General features: G+C 47.3%; 1 protein-coding gene across 4 annotated transcripts in view; it reads left to right on the forward strand.

The window, feature by feature from the left end:
* The window catches only part of Tbcd (tubulin folding cofactor D), a 159,163-nt gene that overhangs the window by 31,432 nt on the left and 110,857 nt on the right, over nucleotides 1-16,874 (forward strand). For all 4 annotated transcript variants that reach the window (XR_015630115.1, XM_087569203.1, NM_001271364.2 and 1 more), the window contains 5 exon segments: nucleotides 6,724-6,769; nucleotides 9,614-9,746; nucleotides 12,466-12,608; nucleotides 13,843-13,903; nucleotides 14,837-14,911. Coding sequence is in view for 3 of the 4 variants with exons in the window: in XM_087569203.1 (XP_087425329.1) it covers nucleotides 6,724-6,769; nucleotides 9,614-9,746; nucleotides 12,466-12,608; nucleotides 13,843-13,903; nucleotides 14,837-14,911 (458 nt within the window). In the remaining variant the exon portion in view is untranslated.

Genomic DNA, 16,874 nt, shown 5'->3' on the forward strand with positions numbered 1-16,874 from the left:
CATGGTCTTTGGTACATCTCAGCCGTTCTTTGCCTATGCTTCCTTTTGTCTCCCTCACTTCCTCACTTCCTGTGGGGCCAGTACTGACTTTGCCTGTACTGGGGAAGTTTGGGGTTTTGTCTCTGACTTCAAGTTCCTCAGCCATACTGGGCACTGCTCCATGTGCAGAGGTACTTGGTTCTGTACACATGGCTCCTGCCTTTGAGCCTGGGAAGCTCCATGTTGTTGGGATACCCTCAATCCTGGGCTCTCATAGGAGGAGTGTTACCATACCTTTTCACATTTATCAGTTGATCGAGAAATGGTTACCTTTACTTAAGAAGCACAAGAAATTGAAATAAGTAGTCATAACACAAACTTGAGGTGCTAGAGTTATCTGTCTTCAACATTTGTCCTTTTTTCTATTGTCTAAGGTCTTTCCTATTGGTGAGTTTTTTTCTTTACACTATGGTGGAGGCTGCAGTAAGTGAATGTGTTTTTGTTATGAAGACTTCTTGAGCTGGCTATGCTGGTACATTCTAGCACTCAAAGGCAGGAGGATCTCAAGTTTGGGGTCATTTGGGCTGTATAGGGAAATCCTGTTTCATATAAATGAAAACAAATCTGGACTTGAAGTTTTAGGTTTCCAATATACAAAATGCTTCGGTTAACGGTGTAATTTCTTTCATTGTGTGGTGGAAAAGGGTCTTGCTTTATTTTTTTCTAGTAAGGAAGAAACACCCTTTTTCCTGGAAATCTTGCCTCTGGCATATGGGTCAAACCTGAAACTGCCCAGTGGGTGGTTTATATCCTGAGAATTTGGCCTGATCCAGGAGTTCAGAAGTGGCCCAGAAGTAGTCAACTGTGGAGCTATTCAAACTAGAAATGTTCAGTGCAGCTTGTGGAGGAAGGGCATTGATAACCGATTTCAGCAATCTGCCTGTTAGGCAGGTGATGTCTCTGGCCTGGATGCTGCTCGTGGAGCTGGGTCCTACCCCTTATCTGAGCACTCCCTTTCCAGTGCCCGCTTACTGCTCTTCTTAGGACAGACAGCTAGTTCTTCAGGATGTCTCTCACCATTATTCTTTATAAGCCAGTAGCAGTGCTTGACCTCGATTTTCAAGGCTCTACTCTTGAGAAAGAGAGCCCCCACAATGCTGGAGGAAGGGGTTCAGGAATGAGCTGTTGTAGGTGCCTTTGCATCGGTGAAGGCAGCAGGGGAGGGTAGATCCTCTGGCCTAGGTGCGAGCCTGGCTTTGGGCCCTCAGCCTGGGGTGGTTGTGTGAGTTTTGGCAATCTTTTCCTGCCTGGGTTTTGATCTCCTGAATGACATGTTTAAAAGGGTCTTATAGTTCCATTACCAGTGGTTTGGTAAGCCTTTCATGTGGAGAATTTTCTTAGTGTTAAGACAAAGTCAAGGAGAATTGTTGTTTGCCGCATCCCATTTTGATGGCATGGGTACAACAGTGTCTTCATGAGAGACCAGAACAGGATCTGTAATAAAGTGCTCTGGTAACCTGCCGTTTTAATGCTAAGGTTTCTGAGCGTGGTCTAGTGCTGGTCAGCGAGTGCTCCCAAGGTTTCAGATTGGTGAGCTTCTTAGAGACCTGGCATTTCAGTGACAGCCACACCTGGGCTCCAGTGCAGGACCTTTCTCCAAGGGCCTGGGGTGGAGTTGCTGTTCTTGGCTTGAATTTGGCAGTGCCTTCAGGGAGCCTCAAACCAGAACCTCTTGCTTGGCAGCAGGGTGAACTCGCTTCTGTGTGGCTCTTCAGCCTGTGATTTACAGGGCTTGGAGAGCATGCCCCAGGGAGGGGAAGCTAGCTTGGGTGGGTAGCAATGGAAAGGTGTGGTGGTGGTTTAGGATGATTACTGGGAAACTCGTTTGTTTGCACCTTGCACTGGGCTAGTTTCTAGAACAACAAAAACAGACAGGGTTGCTCCTCCTGTGCCAAGAGGTGTTTTTTCCAAACTGTTGGTGTAATTGCCTTGGTGCTGCCTGTGCTTTTTAGCAGGTGGCTTTAGGTTGGTTCCTATTTCATGCGTCCACAAAAGTGGGGTGTGTGTATGAATCAGTGTGACTGTTCAAGTTCCTCTGAAACTGAGAGACGTTCTCACTGATCAGCACTGGAAAGGGGAAGTGTTATGAAGAAAGATTTTTACAATGAAGTATAGCCCATGCTGGCTATAGACTTGTGGTCCTCGTACTCCAACCTTCTCCATGTTGTGAAGATGCCTTTTATGTAAAAAGTAAAAATCCTATATTCATTTTTTCCCCCCAGGGGAAGGGTTCCCTTTCGTCAAACTTTTTTCCTGGGTGCTTCAAGGAGAGTTGGTATCTTCCTGATTTTCTCTGAGCGTGTGCTCAGAACCTGTACGGCCTTGGGAGTGACACCTGAAACTCCTCGAATGGGTCAGGGTGCAAAGAACTGGTGCTATACTCATGAAGATAAAGATTGTCTTCTGGGCCATGCTGCTTGTTTGGTTTGTGTGTTGGGGTGGTGGGGTTGGGGATAGTAGGAGGCCGACTGGGCATTTGCTGCTGGGGAGCCTGCTACATGGCTATGTGCCTAGAGTCAGGGCGACATCTACCCACTGTACCCACCTGGCCTGCTGTCTTGCACGTTGACCCCCTCTTCCCCTCCCCCGGCCCCAAGATGGGGGGCTGTAGAGGGGCAAGCTATTGATGTCTGAGGTCTCATTTCTCTTTTGGCGTGGTTTGTGTCTCACACATGGTGAGACTGTCTTTATTTACCCACTGGCTCAGGAACTGACTATGTGTGACACTTTCTGAGCCCCCTACCTGTAGGCTCCAGATTTCAGCTTGAGAGATGTTGATGGTTTAAATGTATGACTCCTGTGTAAACTATATGATGTATGATGTGTTTCCTACCTACCCACCTTTATGTTCTCTTTTTCAAAACAAAACCCAAAGACTTGCCATAAAAACACAAAAATGGAAACCATTACAAAAAACAAGCAAAAGACCAGTAAGACAGGGAATTCTTACACAAAACGGAACAAAAAGCTCATATAAATCAGCAAAACCCACATGCTGGGCATGGGGGCCTGCCCTGAAGTGTGGTTGATGTGCCCAGCGACACCTTACGGAAAAACTAATTTTTTCTTTGTCAGCGGGTATCACTTACAAATAGTTTCGTGGTTAGGGCTGGAACTGCGTCCACTTCGCCTGCTCAGTGATGGGATCTTATTTGGCTTGAACCTGTGCAGGTCTTGTATATACTGCCACAGTCTCTGTGCATTCATACGTGTGTACCTGGAAGACACAGAAATCAGCTCTGGCTTTAACTGTCTTCCCACATTGATTCTCTGTCTTGAGGGGAGGCGTTTGATAGAGACATCCCACTTAGGATCAAGTACTCCAAGTCTCTCTGTGCACGTTGTCAAGTTGCGGGCCTCTCTGTTAATACCCATCCACTGCAAGGCACTGATCAGTGTTAGAGCCCAGTGTGGCCTTAGGGAACAATTCCTAATTAGATCTTGCACAGGGAGCATATGCCAGTATTCACTCAGCAGCCACGTGGGTAGCAGTGGACCTGTGCGCTGCTGTAACTGGACAGCTGAGGAGGTGACTCGGCAAAGTGCCCCTGACTTACGTCTGTAGCTGGTGGCACAGTGTTTCATGGTTTTTGAAAAATTAGGAACATTTGTTTTAGCAATTTTTTTTAAAGCTAAAGACAGTCAGGGTTTTTAACTATTACTTTGAAAACTGGGGCTGGAGAGATGGCTCAGCGGTTAAGAGCACCCGACTGCTCTTCCAGAGGTCATGAGTTCAATTCCCAGCAACCACATGGTGGCTCACAACCATCTGTAAAAGAGATCCGATGCCCTCTTCTAGTGTATCTGAAGACAGCTACAGTGTACTTATATATAATAAATAAATAAAAATCTTTAAAAAAAAAAAAAAAAAAAAAAAACGAAAACTGGTTGAAACCTGAATGGCTTTTATAAAAAATAGGAAGCCTGTAATGTTCAGGTATATTTGTAATATAGGTAAACTGGCTCATTTTAGTTTTCTTGTTTTTGTAAGTTGTCTTTTGTTTAAGATGGCTCTGGTTTTTTTTTTTCCCTACCCATGACTAAGAAAGGGAACAAGGGCGGCCTGCACCTTTGGGAGGTGGGTACATCCCTGAAGGGGTGCTTTGGGGATTCTGGGATGCACTAGCCCTGTAAGGTGCACTGAGGCCAGTCCCATGGCTGTTCCTTGGATTTTGTTCTGCCTTGTGTTTCCAGCCATGGTCTGCTTTGCAGGGAATATGTGATCCCTAAAGCCTGTGGGGGGAGGGTTCTCTGGAGTTACAGGATACACAGCAGTTTAGAGGTAAAGGTTGATTATGCATGTGAAGCTTGACCCTACTTTTTCTTTTAACTTAATGTTTTTATTGATTCTCATTCACTTCCCAGTCCTTCCATGTCCCCCGACCCCCAACCCCTTTACGACTTCCCTTTAAACAAAGAGGAAAAAAAAAACACCAAGTCCAATTTGTGTTGCTCATATACTCACTGTAGCATGTTAACCTAACTTTTTAAAAGTGAAAAGTATCTAACTTACGTATTTTCACCCATGAGCTTATGATCAGAGTCTGAACTAATTGAATTCACAGTTTGCAAACCTGGACTGGCTTGGGGCTAGCCAACCTCTGTCCCAGATGGTCAGATTACCCAGCAGACCATGCTCTCTCCTTTCTTAATCCTGGTGCCAGAGCAGCTCCAAGGTTACAGTGTATAGTGTATTGTGTGTGTGGGGAGGAGGGAGAGCACTCCCTTCTGTTGAGCTGCTTCTCATCACTGGCCGCTCAGTGGGGTAGGTATAGTTAGTGAATGGGAAGGCCCAGAGCCCAAGGGCCCACTGATGGGTTCCTTATGGCCTGCCCAAACCAAGGCTGCCCTTGGTTGGACCTCTCTGAGGCCTATACAGGTTTGTAAGGGAGCAGTGATGGGGTCCAGAGAATTCTCTTTCTATGAATCCTGACTCACTAAGCATTTTGGGAATGACTTTCCAAACTGTGACATGGTATTTCTGAAGTGATTATGTCCTGGCTGGCCATTCACTGATGTTGAGTACGTTAAAGTGATGCAGTCTATGCCGTTGGGTCTGGAGTGATCACTTACAGACTAGGGTTGAGTTGGTTGAGAAGAAGTATAGTGTGGTTTCTGCTAAGGGGTTGTGACTGCCAGCATTTTGAGTCTGTGGTTGGTTAATCTCAGTTCCCAGGTGGGAGCTGAAACAATTGGGTTCCTTTGTCCTGCCCAATAAGACAGAGGCCTACCATTGCTCTAGTGCCTGGCACAGCTTGCACTGTAGAACCCTTGTTTCGATAGATTTTAGAGTTTGTGCCTTGTGGTGCCCCAGCTTTCAGATGAGGTTCCCCATTGTCACTACCAGTGTCCTCCTGAGTACCGTGGGGTTTGGGGACCCAACAAGCATCACAGACTTTTGTGGGTTCTCTTAATAGGCACTGGGTGGTGCTGGGAAGGGGTGTGTGTGTGTGTGTGTGTGTGTGTGTGTGTGTGTGTGTGTGTGTTTGGTGGTGGGAACTAACAGGAAGGCTCCAGTGCAGATGATAGGACCTGGTCTTGCATTTGGTGCATATGTATATATGTGTTCTTTAATGCCATTCCATGTGTCTATGTCAATTTTAAATGCTTATAGCTTGTGTGTTTAAGCTTATGTTTTACTTGCCCATTTGTTTCATGAGACAGGATTCTTCCTATGTAACTCTGGCTCCTTGGAACCTGCTGTGTAGACCAGGGTGGCTTTGAACTAGTGGTGATTCTCCTGTCTCTGTCTCTCAAGTGCTAGGATTATAGGCATGTACCACCATGTCTGCTTGTGTTTTTCCTCTGTGTAAATGTTCGGGATCAGTGTGGTACCAGTGTTCTAGTGAAAGAAAATTGGTGTTCCTGTGAGAATTCTAGTGAGGATCAGTGTTCAGTGAGGGCTAGTGTTCTAGTGGAAGAGAACTAGAGTTCTTAAAAAAAAATATATATATATATATATACATATATATATATATTCGTGTATATGTGGTGTGTATATGTGTGAATATGGGTGCATGCTATTCACAGTACATGTACGGATGTCAAGATCAAATTCCAGGAGTTGACAGAAGCGTTGTTATAATTGAAGGAGGACCAGTGTTCTAGCGACGACCAGTGTTTTAGTATGCTAGTGAGAGAGAATTAGTTCTAGTGAAGTTCAGATAGTTTTTTGCCTGCTGCCCTCCAGATGAATTCATAGTACCGTGTACAGAGACTGCATGGTGTGCAGCTACCATGACAGGGAGGGAGAGCTTGGGAGGAACTAGATCCAGTGGTAAACTGTGGCAGGGGGTAGAAGTCAGTTCTGTGAGAGTTAAGGAGGGTAAGACCCTCCTCCTGGTTTGATTAAGGTAGTGAGTAATAAGGAAAAAACTTCCGTGGCTTCTCACTTTTGTGTGGACCCTTTGATCTGTAGCTCTTGATGAGACTTTCTCATTTCTTTCCAGTTCAGTCTGCACACTACAGGTTAGGATCTAAGCTCCTCAGAGGACTAGACTCCATTGATGTACTCTTGCTATGAAGGGACCTGACAGAAGAAGATCCCTTTTCTAGACTCTCCTCTATCACGAACTGAATCTGTTGGTGTCTGCTCAGCAAAAATTCTGGAAGCTGCAGAGTTTGTTCTGATAACTTGTGTACGTTTTAAACTTGGAAATGAATTTAAAACATGCTATTTTTCAGGCTCAAATATTTAAGCATGGAAAACGTGAAGACTGTCTACCCTATGGTAAGATTAATTTGAAGGAGAGTATGTTTGTGCTGTGAGTTCATGGGTTTATAGTCACGTGTGCTGCTCTAAGAACCTGTAGCTTTGTGCATTGGACACTGTCATAGTTCTTTGACTTTGTGTTCTTTCATATAACTTCAATAAACTATTCTGCCTATTTGAGATATAGAAAATGTGTGAGATCTGGGTCTTGCAACACTCCAAGTGCCCCGACCTAATCCTAGAGGGGCCTGGTAATAGTAAGCATGGTCCTAGGTCACCTGGGAGCCCATAGCAACGGTGTTTTCCTGCGACATTCCCCCATTGCTTTTTTCCCCTCCACTTCATCCTGTCTCCTCTCACCCCATCATTTCTTCTTGATACCCTTCACTGTTTCATTCCCCGCCTTACCTTGTTCTCCTTAACCTGTCACCTCATCTCCTCTCCATCATCAACTTCCCTCTTATCACCACATCGCTCCCACTTCCTCACCTTCCTCCCATTTCCTCACCTTCCTCCCACTTCCTCAACTTCCTCCCATTTCCTCACCTTCCTCCCTCTCCCTCACCTTCCTCCCTCTCCCTCACCTTCCTCCCCTCTGCCTCACCTTCCTCCCCTCTGCCTCACCTTCCTCCCCTCTGCCTCACCTTCCTCCCCTCTGCCTCACCTTCCTCCCTCTCCTCACCTTCCTCCCTCTCCTCACCTTCCTCCCTCTCCCTCACCTTCCTCCCCTCTGCCTCACCTTCCTCCCCTCTGCCTCACCTTCCTCCCCTCTGCCTCACCTTCCTCCCCTCTCCTCACCTTCCTCCCTCTCCTCACCTTCCTCCCTCTCCTCACCTTCCTCCCTCTCCCTCACCTTCCTCTCCTCTGCCTCACCTTCCTCCCCTCTGCCTCACCTTCCTCCCCTCTGCCTCACCTTCCTCCCTCTCCCTCACCTTCCTCCCTCTCCTCACCTTCCTCCCTCTCCTCACCTTCCTCCCTCTCCTCACCTTCCTCCCTCTCCCTCACCTTCCTCCCTCTCCCTCACCTTCCTCCCTCTCCTCACCTTCTTCCCTCTCCCTCACCTTCCTCCCTCTCCCTCACCTTCCTCTCTCTCCCTCACCTTCCTCCCTTTCCTCACCTTCTTCCCTCTCCCTCACCTTCCTCCCTCTCCCTCACTTTCCTCTCTCTCCCTCACCTTCCTTCCTTTCCTCACCTTCTTCCCTCTCCCTCACCTTCCTCCCTCTCCCTCACCTTCCTCCCTCTCCCTCACCTTCCTCCCTCTCCCTCACCTTCCTCCCCTCTGCCTCACCTTCCTCCCCTCTGCCTCACCTTCCTCCCCTCTGCCTCACCTTCCTCCCTCTCCCTCACCTTCCTCCCTCTCCTCACCTTCCTCCCTCTCCTCACCTTCCTCCCTCTCCTCACCTTCCTCCCTCTCCCTCACCTTCCTCTCTCTCCCTCACCTTCCTCCCTTTCCTCACCTTCTTCCCTCTCCCTCACCTTCCTCCCTCTCCCTCACCTTCCTCTCTCTCCCTCACCTTCCTCCCTTTCCTCACCTTCTTCCCTCTCCCTCACCTTCCTCCCTCTCCCTCACCTTCCTCTCTCTCCCTCACCTTCCTCCCTTTCCTCACCTTCTTCCCTCTCCCTCACCTTCCTCCCTCTCCCTCACCTTCCTCCCTCTCCCTCACCTTCCTCCCTCTCCCTCACCTTCCTCCCCTCTGCCTCACCTTCCTCCCCTCTGCCTCACCTTCCTCCCCTCTGCCTCACCTTCCTCCCTCTCCCTCACCTTCCTCCCTCTCCTCACCTTCCTCCCTCTCCTCACCTTCCTCCCTCTCCCTCACCTTCCTCTCTCTCCCTCACCTTCCTCCCTCTCCTCACCTTCTTCCCTCTCCCTCACCTTCCTCCCTCTCCCTCACCTTCCTCTCTCTCCCTCACCTTCCTCCCTTTCCTCACCTTCTTCCCTCTCCCTCACCTTCCTCCCTCTCCTCACCTTCCTCCCTCTCCTCACCTTCCTCCCTCTCCTCACCTTCCTCTCTCTCCCTCACCTTCCTCTCTCTCCCTCACCTTCCTCTCTCTCCCTCACCTTCCTCCCTCTCCTCACTTTCCTCCCTCTCCTCACCTTCCTCCCTCTCCTCACCTTCCTCCCTCTCCCTCACCTTCCTCTTTCTCCCTCACCTTCCTCCCACTGTCTCCTCTTCCTCCTCCATCACTTTACATCTCCTTCCCATTACTTCATTCCCTCTTTGTAGTGGGCTTTCTTGGACCTGCCAGAGGAAGAATAATGAATAAGAGAATAGGCCTAGCTTAGGCTGTCACCCAGAAACCTAGCTTAGGCTAGCTCATCTAATTAATTAATCTGACTATCCTAGTCCATGTTCCATCTCTGAGACCTAGCTCTATGATCCTGTCCTAGGCTTTAGTTTTGTCTCCAGAATGCCATGATCATATTCTTCTGCCCCACCTTACTCCCTGAATGGCCTTGTAACCCAGGGTCTCATGCAGGAGATCTCATTATGCTCTCTTGGGTCAGTCTCCTGCCCCACCATTGCCTCCATTCCAGCACAGTGCTGAGTTAGCAGCACCGGTTCACTTGAATGATCTCTTTTGCCCACACTTGTCCCTGTGTCTCTCATGCCTTATATCAGGCTTGCAGCAAGATGGCTTTCCCTGTGCTCTGGGCCTTTTCTACTTTTTGCTGCATGGTGAGGACAATAAATAGGCTTCATATTAGCTGTTCTTGGCAGATAACCCGGGGAGGAAAGGGGTCCTGTGGCCAGGACTCAGGAATTCAGTGTGGTTTATCTGCCGCAGTCCTGGGCCTGTGGGATCAATGTGTTTCAGGGAAGCTGCCTCCTGACACATCAAGTCGCATGTTCTCATCCGCAGCCAACACTGTGCTCCAGTGCCTTGATGGATGTAGACTCCCTGAGAGCAGTCACACCTTACTGCGGAAGCTTGGTGTGAAGCTTGTCCAGAGGCTGGGGCTGACTTTCCTGAAGCCAAAGGTGGCCACGTGGAGGTAAGTCAGGCTTAGGACCTTGCTGTTTTCCCAGGAGGAGGGGGCTGTGTAGGCTGAAGACCAAACACTGTCTTCTGCTTTCATTTTCCCTTTGGTGTCTGAGTGTTTCTGGTTTCGAAGGGGGAGTGGTTTTCCTTTTGGCTATTTTCTGACTCAGTGTCTTCAGTTAGAGTAGCTGAAGCTAGAGTGGAGCTGGAGAACCTTTTCCCTAAGGTGCCGCTCTGTCGCACCTGCCCCTGGTTGGTTCTGGCTTTCTCTGCGAGAAAACCTACCTCACTGTTGAAGGTTTATTCTTCAGACATCTCTTTTCTGCTGGTGGACACAGACTCTTCTAATGTCCTCACAGAGCAGTCTTTTTTCCTTTTGAGACAGAGCCTTGCTGTGTAGCCCAGGGTAGCCTTGAATTTGCACTCTTCCTGCCTCAGTCTTAAGTGCTGAGATTCTAGGCCTGTGCTACCATGTCTGGAAGGTGCTGCCGATGTTGCTGTTGGTGCTGTTAATATCATTTTTGTTGTCCTGGAGCTTAAACCCAGGGCTTAATGCAAGTGTTGTGCTACTGAGCTGCATTCAATTATTAATGTGTGTGATTTGGGAAGAATTAAGTTTAGTTAAAACGTTTTCCAGTGTGTAGCAAATCCCAAAGAAATATGCTATGATTTAGAGATGTCTTACTGAAATATCCCTCACATGTTCAGTACACACTTCAGTCTAGGTCATTTTGTAGGCTATGTTCTAGCAATTTATTATCAAAACATCAAGGAAATTTTCCAAAGAAACAAAGCCAGTAGGATGTGGACACAGTGTGGAAGCCAGTGAAACCCAAGACCTAGAAGGTGATCTGGTTAGAGGCTGGCAGGTTGGAGAGGCAGCCTTCTGTTTTGCCGAGGCAGTCGGCTGATTGGACAAGACTTGCCTGTACTAGATCTGGTTTATGTGTTCGGAGGTGCTGTCAGAGACCTATACCAGATGTGTTCAATTAATACTCACAGGTAGTACAGGGAACCTTAACCTAAGGAAAATTAATTTAGTCTATATTTTTTTTTTATCACATATAATTCGGTAATCATTAGTAGAATTAGGTTTTGCTAGGCATGCTGACACACACTCCTGATCCTGTCACCATGTGAGGCAGGAGGAAAGTTCAAGGCTGGTCTCTTCTACATGGTGAATTCTAGGCCTACTAGAGCTATATATAGGAAGACCCTGTTGCTCAAAAACAATCAAACCAAACCAAAATATGACTGAATTTTTGTTTTGTTTTGTTTGAGACAGTCACTCTATGTAGCCCTGGCTATCCTGGAACCTGCTTTGTAGAATAGGCTAGCCTTGAACTCACAGAGTTCCCCCTGTCTCAGCCTTCCAAGTGCTGGGATCAAAGAAGCGAGTGCTGGCTAATGATTGAATTTTAAATTCACCCTCTTCCTAGTATTTGTTTTCTCTTCCATTTTTTTCCCTTCAGATTTTTCCCTCCCCACTTATGCATAACCCAGACTGGCCTTGAACTCCTGATTTCCTGCTTCCATCTCAAAGTGCTGGGAGGGCAGCATGTGTTACCATGCCCAGTTCCTCTTTTTATCGCTTTTATTTTTCGGTTCTTGTTACATTTCCTAGGCTACTTTCTACAGGTTTTTCCCATTGCACGTGTTGCAGTTTGGACCTCATAGGCTGTGAGTGCTAGGTGCATCCACTTTCCTGTCTGGTCTTGGCTTTAGTTTTGTTAGTCAGGTTATTTCAGTTTTCTCTGAGGCTGCAGCTGCCTTCTGCAGGACATGTTTCGCTTCTCCTGTGGATCTTACATGAGAGCGGGAGCTTCTGATCTACTGGTCTCACTTACCAGTGACCCCAACATCCCCTGAGCTCTGCATTCTCCATGCTGCTTTCCCTGGTCTTCTTGGGTCCTATCTTGTACTTTCTCATTGTGGGAGTTACTCAGGGTGTGCAGGAGACTGTGTGAGTTTTGTGTTCTTTTTCAGTAGCTGGTGCCTCTCTAGTGATCTGTGTAGCGCTTCACACAGTGACTGCTTGCACTTTTGTGCCGTGTTTATGTTGCAGTCTTGACAGTGCCTGTGGGGCAGAGGTGAAGGTGGTGCACATGATTTTCTGTTTGGGAGGGAAGCACCCTGTCTTGGTCCACATGGGGCTCTTCACAGGGTAGAGGACCAGGCAGAAGCTACTTGCCTCTTGAATTCACTTTGGAGGTGAGCTTTGGTTACTCTAGCTGACTCTTAGGAGTCTTGACTCTTGGTCAAGGCTGGGGGTCAAGACTTGAATCAAGGTGACAGTGTAGTGGTGACCATGAGTTGGGTTTTCTTGGCACTCCTTTTCTTGTTCCCAGGCAAGTGGGAGACCTGTTCAGAGCTGTAGTTGGCCTACAGGTAAAATATAGGCCCTGTGGTCTGGTCTGAGGCCAGAAAGCCAAGCAGCTGGTGAAGGCAGCCACTTGCTTGTGGACAGGGTGAGGCCCTGATATCTTTCATGTGCACCGTATGGTCAGGCTTTGCATTGCCTTCTGCAGTGAAGCTTTGCTGTGGAAGTTTCTGTAGAATCAGGGCATGTGCCTGGCCTAGGTTGGCTTTCTTTGAGGTTTGTATGGAGTGAGATTTCCGCAGGCATCATGTATGATTCTGAGGGATGCTAACTTGATGATACCAGTTACCAAAAACTTTATTTTTAGGGCCAGGTTGAATCTACCAACTTGAGATGGTTTTGTTCTGCACAGGTATCAGCGTGGCTGTCGGTCTTTGGCTGCCAACCTGCAGCTCCGTGCTCCGGGTAAGAGTGAACAGAAGCTGCTGTCTGATAGTTTGACCTCTGATGGTGATGAAGACTATGATGTCCCAGAGGGGGTGGAAACTGTGATAGGTAAGTGGAGCCTACCTGTAGCAGATGCATGCACGCCTCCCTCTGTAGTATAGTCTGGGCTTGCCGTAGGCAGGCTGCTTTACACTCAGGGCTGCTGACTTGTTTCTTCCCACCCAACCCTGTAGCTGTATATCCATGCCAACATGTTAGCTCTATTCATGTCAGTTCTTCTGGAGTCTTCCCTCTGGCCAACATTGGGACCATACTGGGCTTGCAGGGATGTGTGACCTGGGATAACCTTCTGACCACCTCTGTGCTGGTCCCCCCCAAATCTCATTTTTCTCTGTGGAGGCCTTCTCAGATGTTTGTTTCTTTTGACCGCCCCTTCTATTGGCTAACAGAGAGAGGCCTTTGCCTGGGGAGGTATCTGTTCCTTCCTGATTGTCCTATCGGGTTGGCTCCACTTGTTAGAAGAAATGCCCTTCTCTGTGATTAAAGCAGTCATTGTAATTAAATTTAAGGTCCAAGATTGAAGAGATAGCTCAGCTGTTTAGAACTCTAGCTGGTTTGGTTCCTAGCACCTATAAGATAGCTCACAGTCATCTGTAACTCGGGTTCTAGGGGATCTGACCCCTCCTGCCTCTGCAGGTACCCGTCATGCACATGGTACGTATACATACATGAAGACAATATGCTCATATACCGAAGATAGCATTTAAGATAAAAATAAGACCTCTTGGGCATGTGAGATGGCTCAGAGGTTAAAGGGACCAAACTTGACAACTCAGGTTTGATTCCTGGGATTTATGTTGTAGAGGAAGAGAACCAGTTCATAGAAGTTGTCCTCTCCTCTCCACATTCATGCAGTGGCATGCCCACATCATACCCATTCCTCCACTAATGTGAAAAAAAAATACAATAAAGACTTATTTTTCATAGATAGGGTCTCACTGTGTAGCTTTGCCTGGCCTGGAACTCTGTGTAGACCAGACTGGCCTGGAACTCAGTTGAAATCTGCCTGCCTTTGCCTCCTGAGTGCTGGAATTTCCAAAGTGCTTTGAAGAGGTTCTCCTGCCTCAGCTTCTCAGGGACTGAGGTTATGGGCAAGTGTAACCTGTGGCTGGCTGAAATTAAGATTTCTCAACACTATGTCTTCTTTGGCATACATAGAACACACAGTTCTACAGTGCATTCCTACATAGCGAAGTGTAGGATTGGTGGGATAGTTTATTTATAAGCAAAAGGACTAATATTTCATCCAGGTTGATGGTTCTTTGTGTCCTGGTTCTTGCAGAGCAACTGCTGGTTGGGCTGAAGGACAAGGACACGATAGTGCGGTGGTCTGCAGCTAAAGGGTATGTATGGATGCCCTGGGTGCTGAGGGGCAGAGGCGAGGGGCAGGTGTCGCCTCTTCATTCCTTAAGAAACTTTATGTGGGTTTTAAGAGTTGTAAATACTTTGTAGATTCTCAACTGATAGAACTATTGTCTCCTATAATGTACACTTGAAGATAATTATTGCCTGTATACATGCCTTTAATCCCAGCACTTGGGAGGCAGGGGCAGACAGATTACTCTGAGTTCAAGGCCGGCTAGATCTATATGAAGTTCCAGTTCCAGGCCAGCAGAGCTACATAGTGATATCTTGCCTAAATAAATAAATAAATAAATAAATACTGAGGTTAAGTTCTAGGCTTCCTAAAGTGGTGTGAGGCCAATATTATCAATAGTTGATTAATAGAAATTAGATGTTTAGGTTGTTGAAGAGACTCTGTGTGGTAACTGTAAAGTGAGGCAGTGCTGTTTCTTGCTCACAGGTTTCCCTGGCATCACAAGCGAAGTGGACTGCCATGGGAATTTGTATTTATGCCAACAGTAGATGTATTTGGGCCCAGTCTTTCCTGCTGGGAGGGATAGACTAAGGCATGCACAGTGAGACAGCTGGAAGGATCCTTCTCTTGGGCCTGACTTCAGGCCTCAGGCTTCCCTCTGTGCAGAGCCTGGGCTATCCAAGTGCAACAGTCTAGGTCAGTGAGGGGCCAAGGTTGGAGTTTGTGCATCTGTCTAGTAGTACTCAGGGGTTCTTATCACTAATGAGCTCAGTGTCCAGACAGATTATTGTGCAGAAAGGTGACCACGTACCTATTCACATGCCTAAGGAATCACCTGCTGTGTCCTGGGCACGGTTGGTTGCTGGGCCATGTTTGAGGCTTGTCCTACTCTGGGTTAATAGGAAACTTACTCAAGGTGGTCATGTACAGCTGATGGACTCTTGCTTTTCTTTTTCAGAATTGGTAGGATGGCTGGAAGGCTTCCCAGAGAGCTGGCAGATGATGTGGTGGGGTCCGTGTTGGACTGTTTCAGGTGGGTTATCACTCTCAAAGGCAAACCTGCAGCCTTTTGTTCTTGTGTATCAATTGAGCTATTTATTAGAACCCCAAAATCTAATTTTTCCTTGTTAAGTTAAATTTGACAATTTCAGTTATCCGATAGGTTGTTTCAATATCATTATATATCTGAAACCTTTAGAAAGAGAGAAAGTCAGTGTTGAACCCATGCAAATGAAGGTCTTCATCTTCAAGTGAAGGTTTTAGGCCTTACTGTGAGTAGCAAAGCTTCTTAAAATGAGGGGACTCTGGATACATGACTCATAGTTGCTGCTAGCCCCAGTGGTTACTGAGACTCTTGAGTGACAGGCCTGGATTTTGAGTTGTATTGTAATGAACTGACGTGTAGCCTTTCTGGACACAAATGGTGTGTGTATATGATGGCATGTGGGTAGGTATAGTCCTGGGGCCTTAGACTGGTATTGTGGACTCATAGACAGGAACACTGGTTTTGTTCCCTTGCCAGTGATTGTCCCTATGGGTGTGATAGTTTCTTTCTGGGCTTTGGAAGTGAGGGGCCATAGGCCTTATCCTACAGTTTGCATGGCCACTTGTTGCCTACTGTTCTGGGCCTGCTATTCTGTGTGGCTGTGACAGGCTGGCAGGAAGTCTGTTATCATCACTTATCACTTTGAGCCCTCCAACACTTGGTCCTTGTGTCTTTAGAGATGGCCCACCAACAGCCCAAAGTACACCTGCTTCTGAATCGGGCCTTTCATCTTGCCTCAGGCTGCTTAGTGACAGTTTGCAGTTGAGGAGAGTGTGTGTCAGAGACGGTTTTCACATGGCAGCAGTCTGTAGTGGAAGTACGAGCAGAAAACATTCTTACTGCTTTGTAGAGTGTGGAGAGAAGACAATGAGCAGAGCTTCTTTTCTCAAGGCGCTGTAGATTGTTTTAGACCTTGTGCCTGGAGCTCCTCCCTGGAAGTCATGGAATGGATGCTCTCCCTGGGCTTTGTGCTGGCACATTTAGGAAGGGCTGGGATGCCATCATTTTCAAGCCTTCCCTGTGTTTCAGGCACTGTTTTCTCCATCCCCCTTGGAATGTTTCTGCATATTCCCTCTGGTTACTTAGAACTTTTCATCCAGGTGCCCCTCCTCCCCAACTTTTTTATACATTTTCTTGCCTCCAGTTTCCCTGGCATCCCGAGCCCATTCTCTTTGGAGTGCTGCAGGGTTCTAGTGTGTACAGCTTCTCCAGACTCAGTTTTCTTCTCCTGGCTTGTAGTCTTGGTTTAATGTTGGACCCTAGCTCATTTAATCTTATGGGTCTGTTTTAATAGATGGCAGATACAAAAGTGTATCCTGTTTTTGTGTCTGTGTTCTGGAAGGAGGAAATGTGTTACTGCTTTTGAATCCTTAGTCCATTGTGGGGCAAGTATCCTGATGGTCAGGATATCGAGTCTGTGCAGAGTCTCCCAGCCGCTTCCTCCAGCCCATTGCCTGCATCCCAGCATTCCGTGCTTTCTCTCTCTGGATCCCTAGGCATGGAAACCTAGGCTTAGATTTGAGATAATGGCTTGCCTGGAGCACTTGGCCACAGTTTCTTTCTAAGCCCCTGTTGTATCAAAGGCTGGGCTTCATCAGACATGAATCTGTAGTGCTGATAGCAGCTTTCCAGGTCCAACTGCCTGAAGCCATAGTGATACTCTTGTAGTTTAGAAATGATACATTTGAGTCATTATTGTGTCGATACTGTATCAAGTTCACCATGATGATGAATCTTCATGAAAAGTCTGAGGAACCATCTCTCTCTCCCCATTTGAAATCCTGAGAGACATAACGATTTAGAAATGGAAAAAAAGATGGATATTTGGAAATGGAATCAGATACCAGCGCTTGAGCTTAGAGGTAGGAGAATAAAGAGTTTAAGGCCAGCCTCAACTACATAGTAAGCATAGTGAGCTTGAGGCCAGCCTGCACTCCAGGAGACTCTGTCT

The sequence above is a fragment of the Rattus norvegicus genome, chromosome 10 (assembly GCF_021556685.1).
Source record: "Rattus norvegicus strain SHRSP/BbbUtx chromosome 10, alternate assembly SHRSP_T2T, whole genome shotgun sequence".
NCBI classification, from domain to species: Eukaryota; Metazoa; Chordata; class Mammalia; order Rodentia; family Muridae; genus Rattus; species Rattus norvegicus.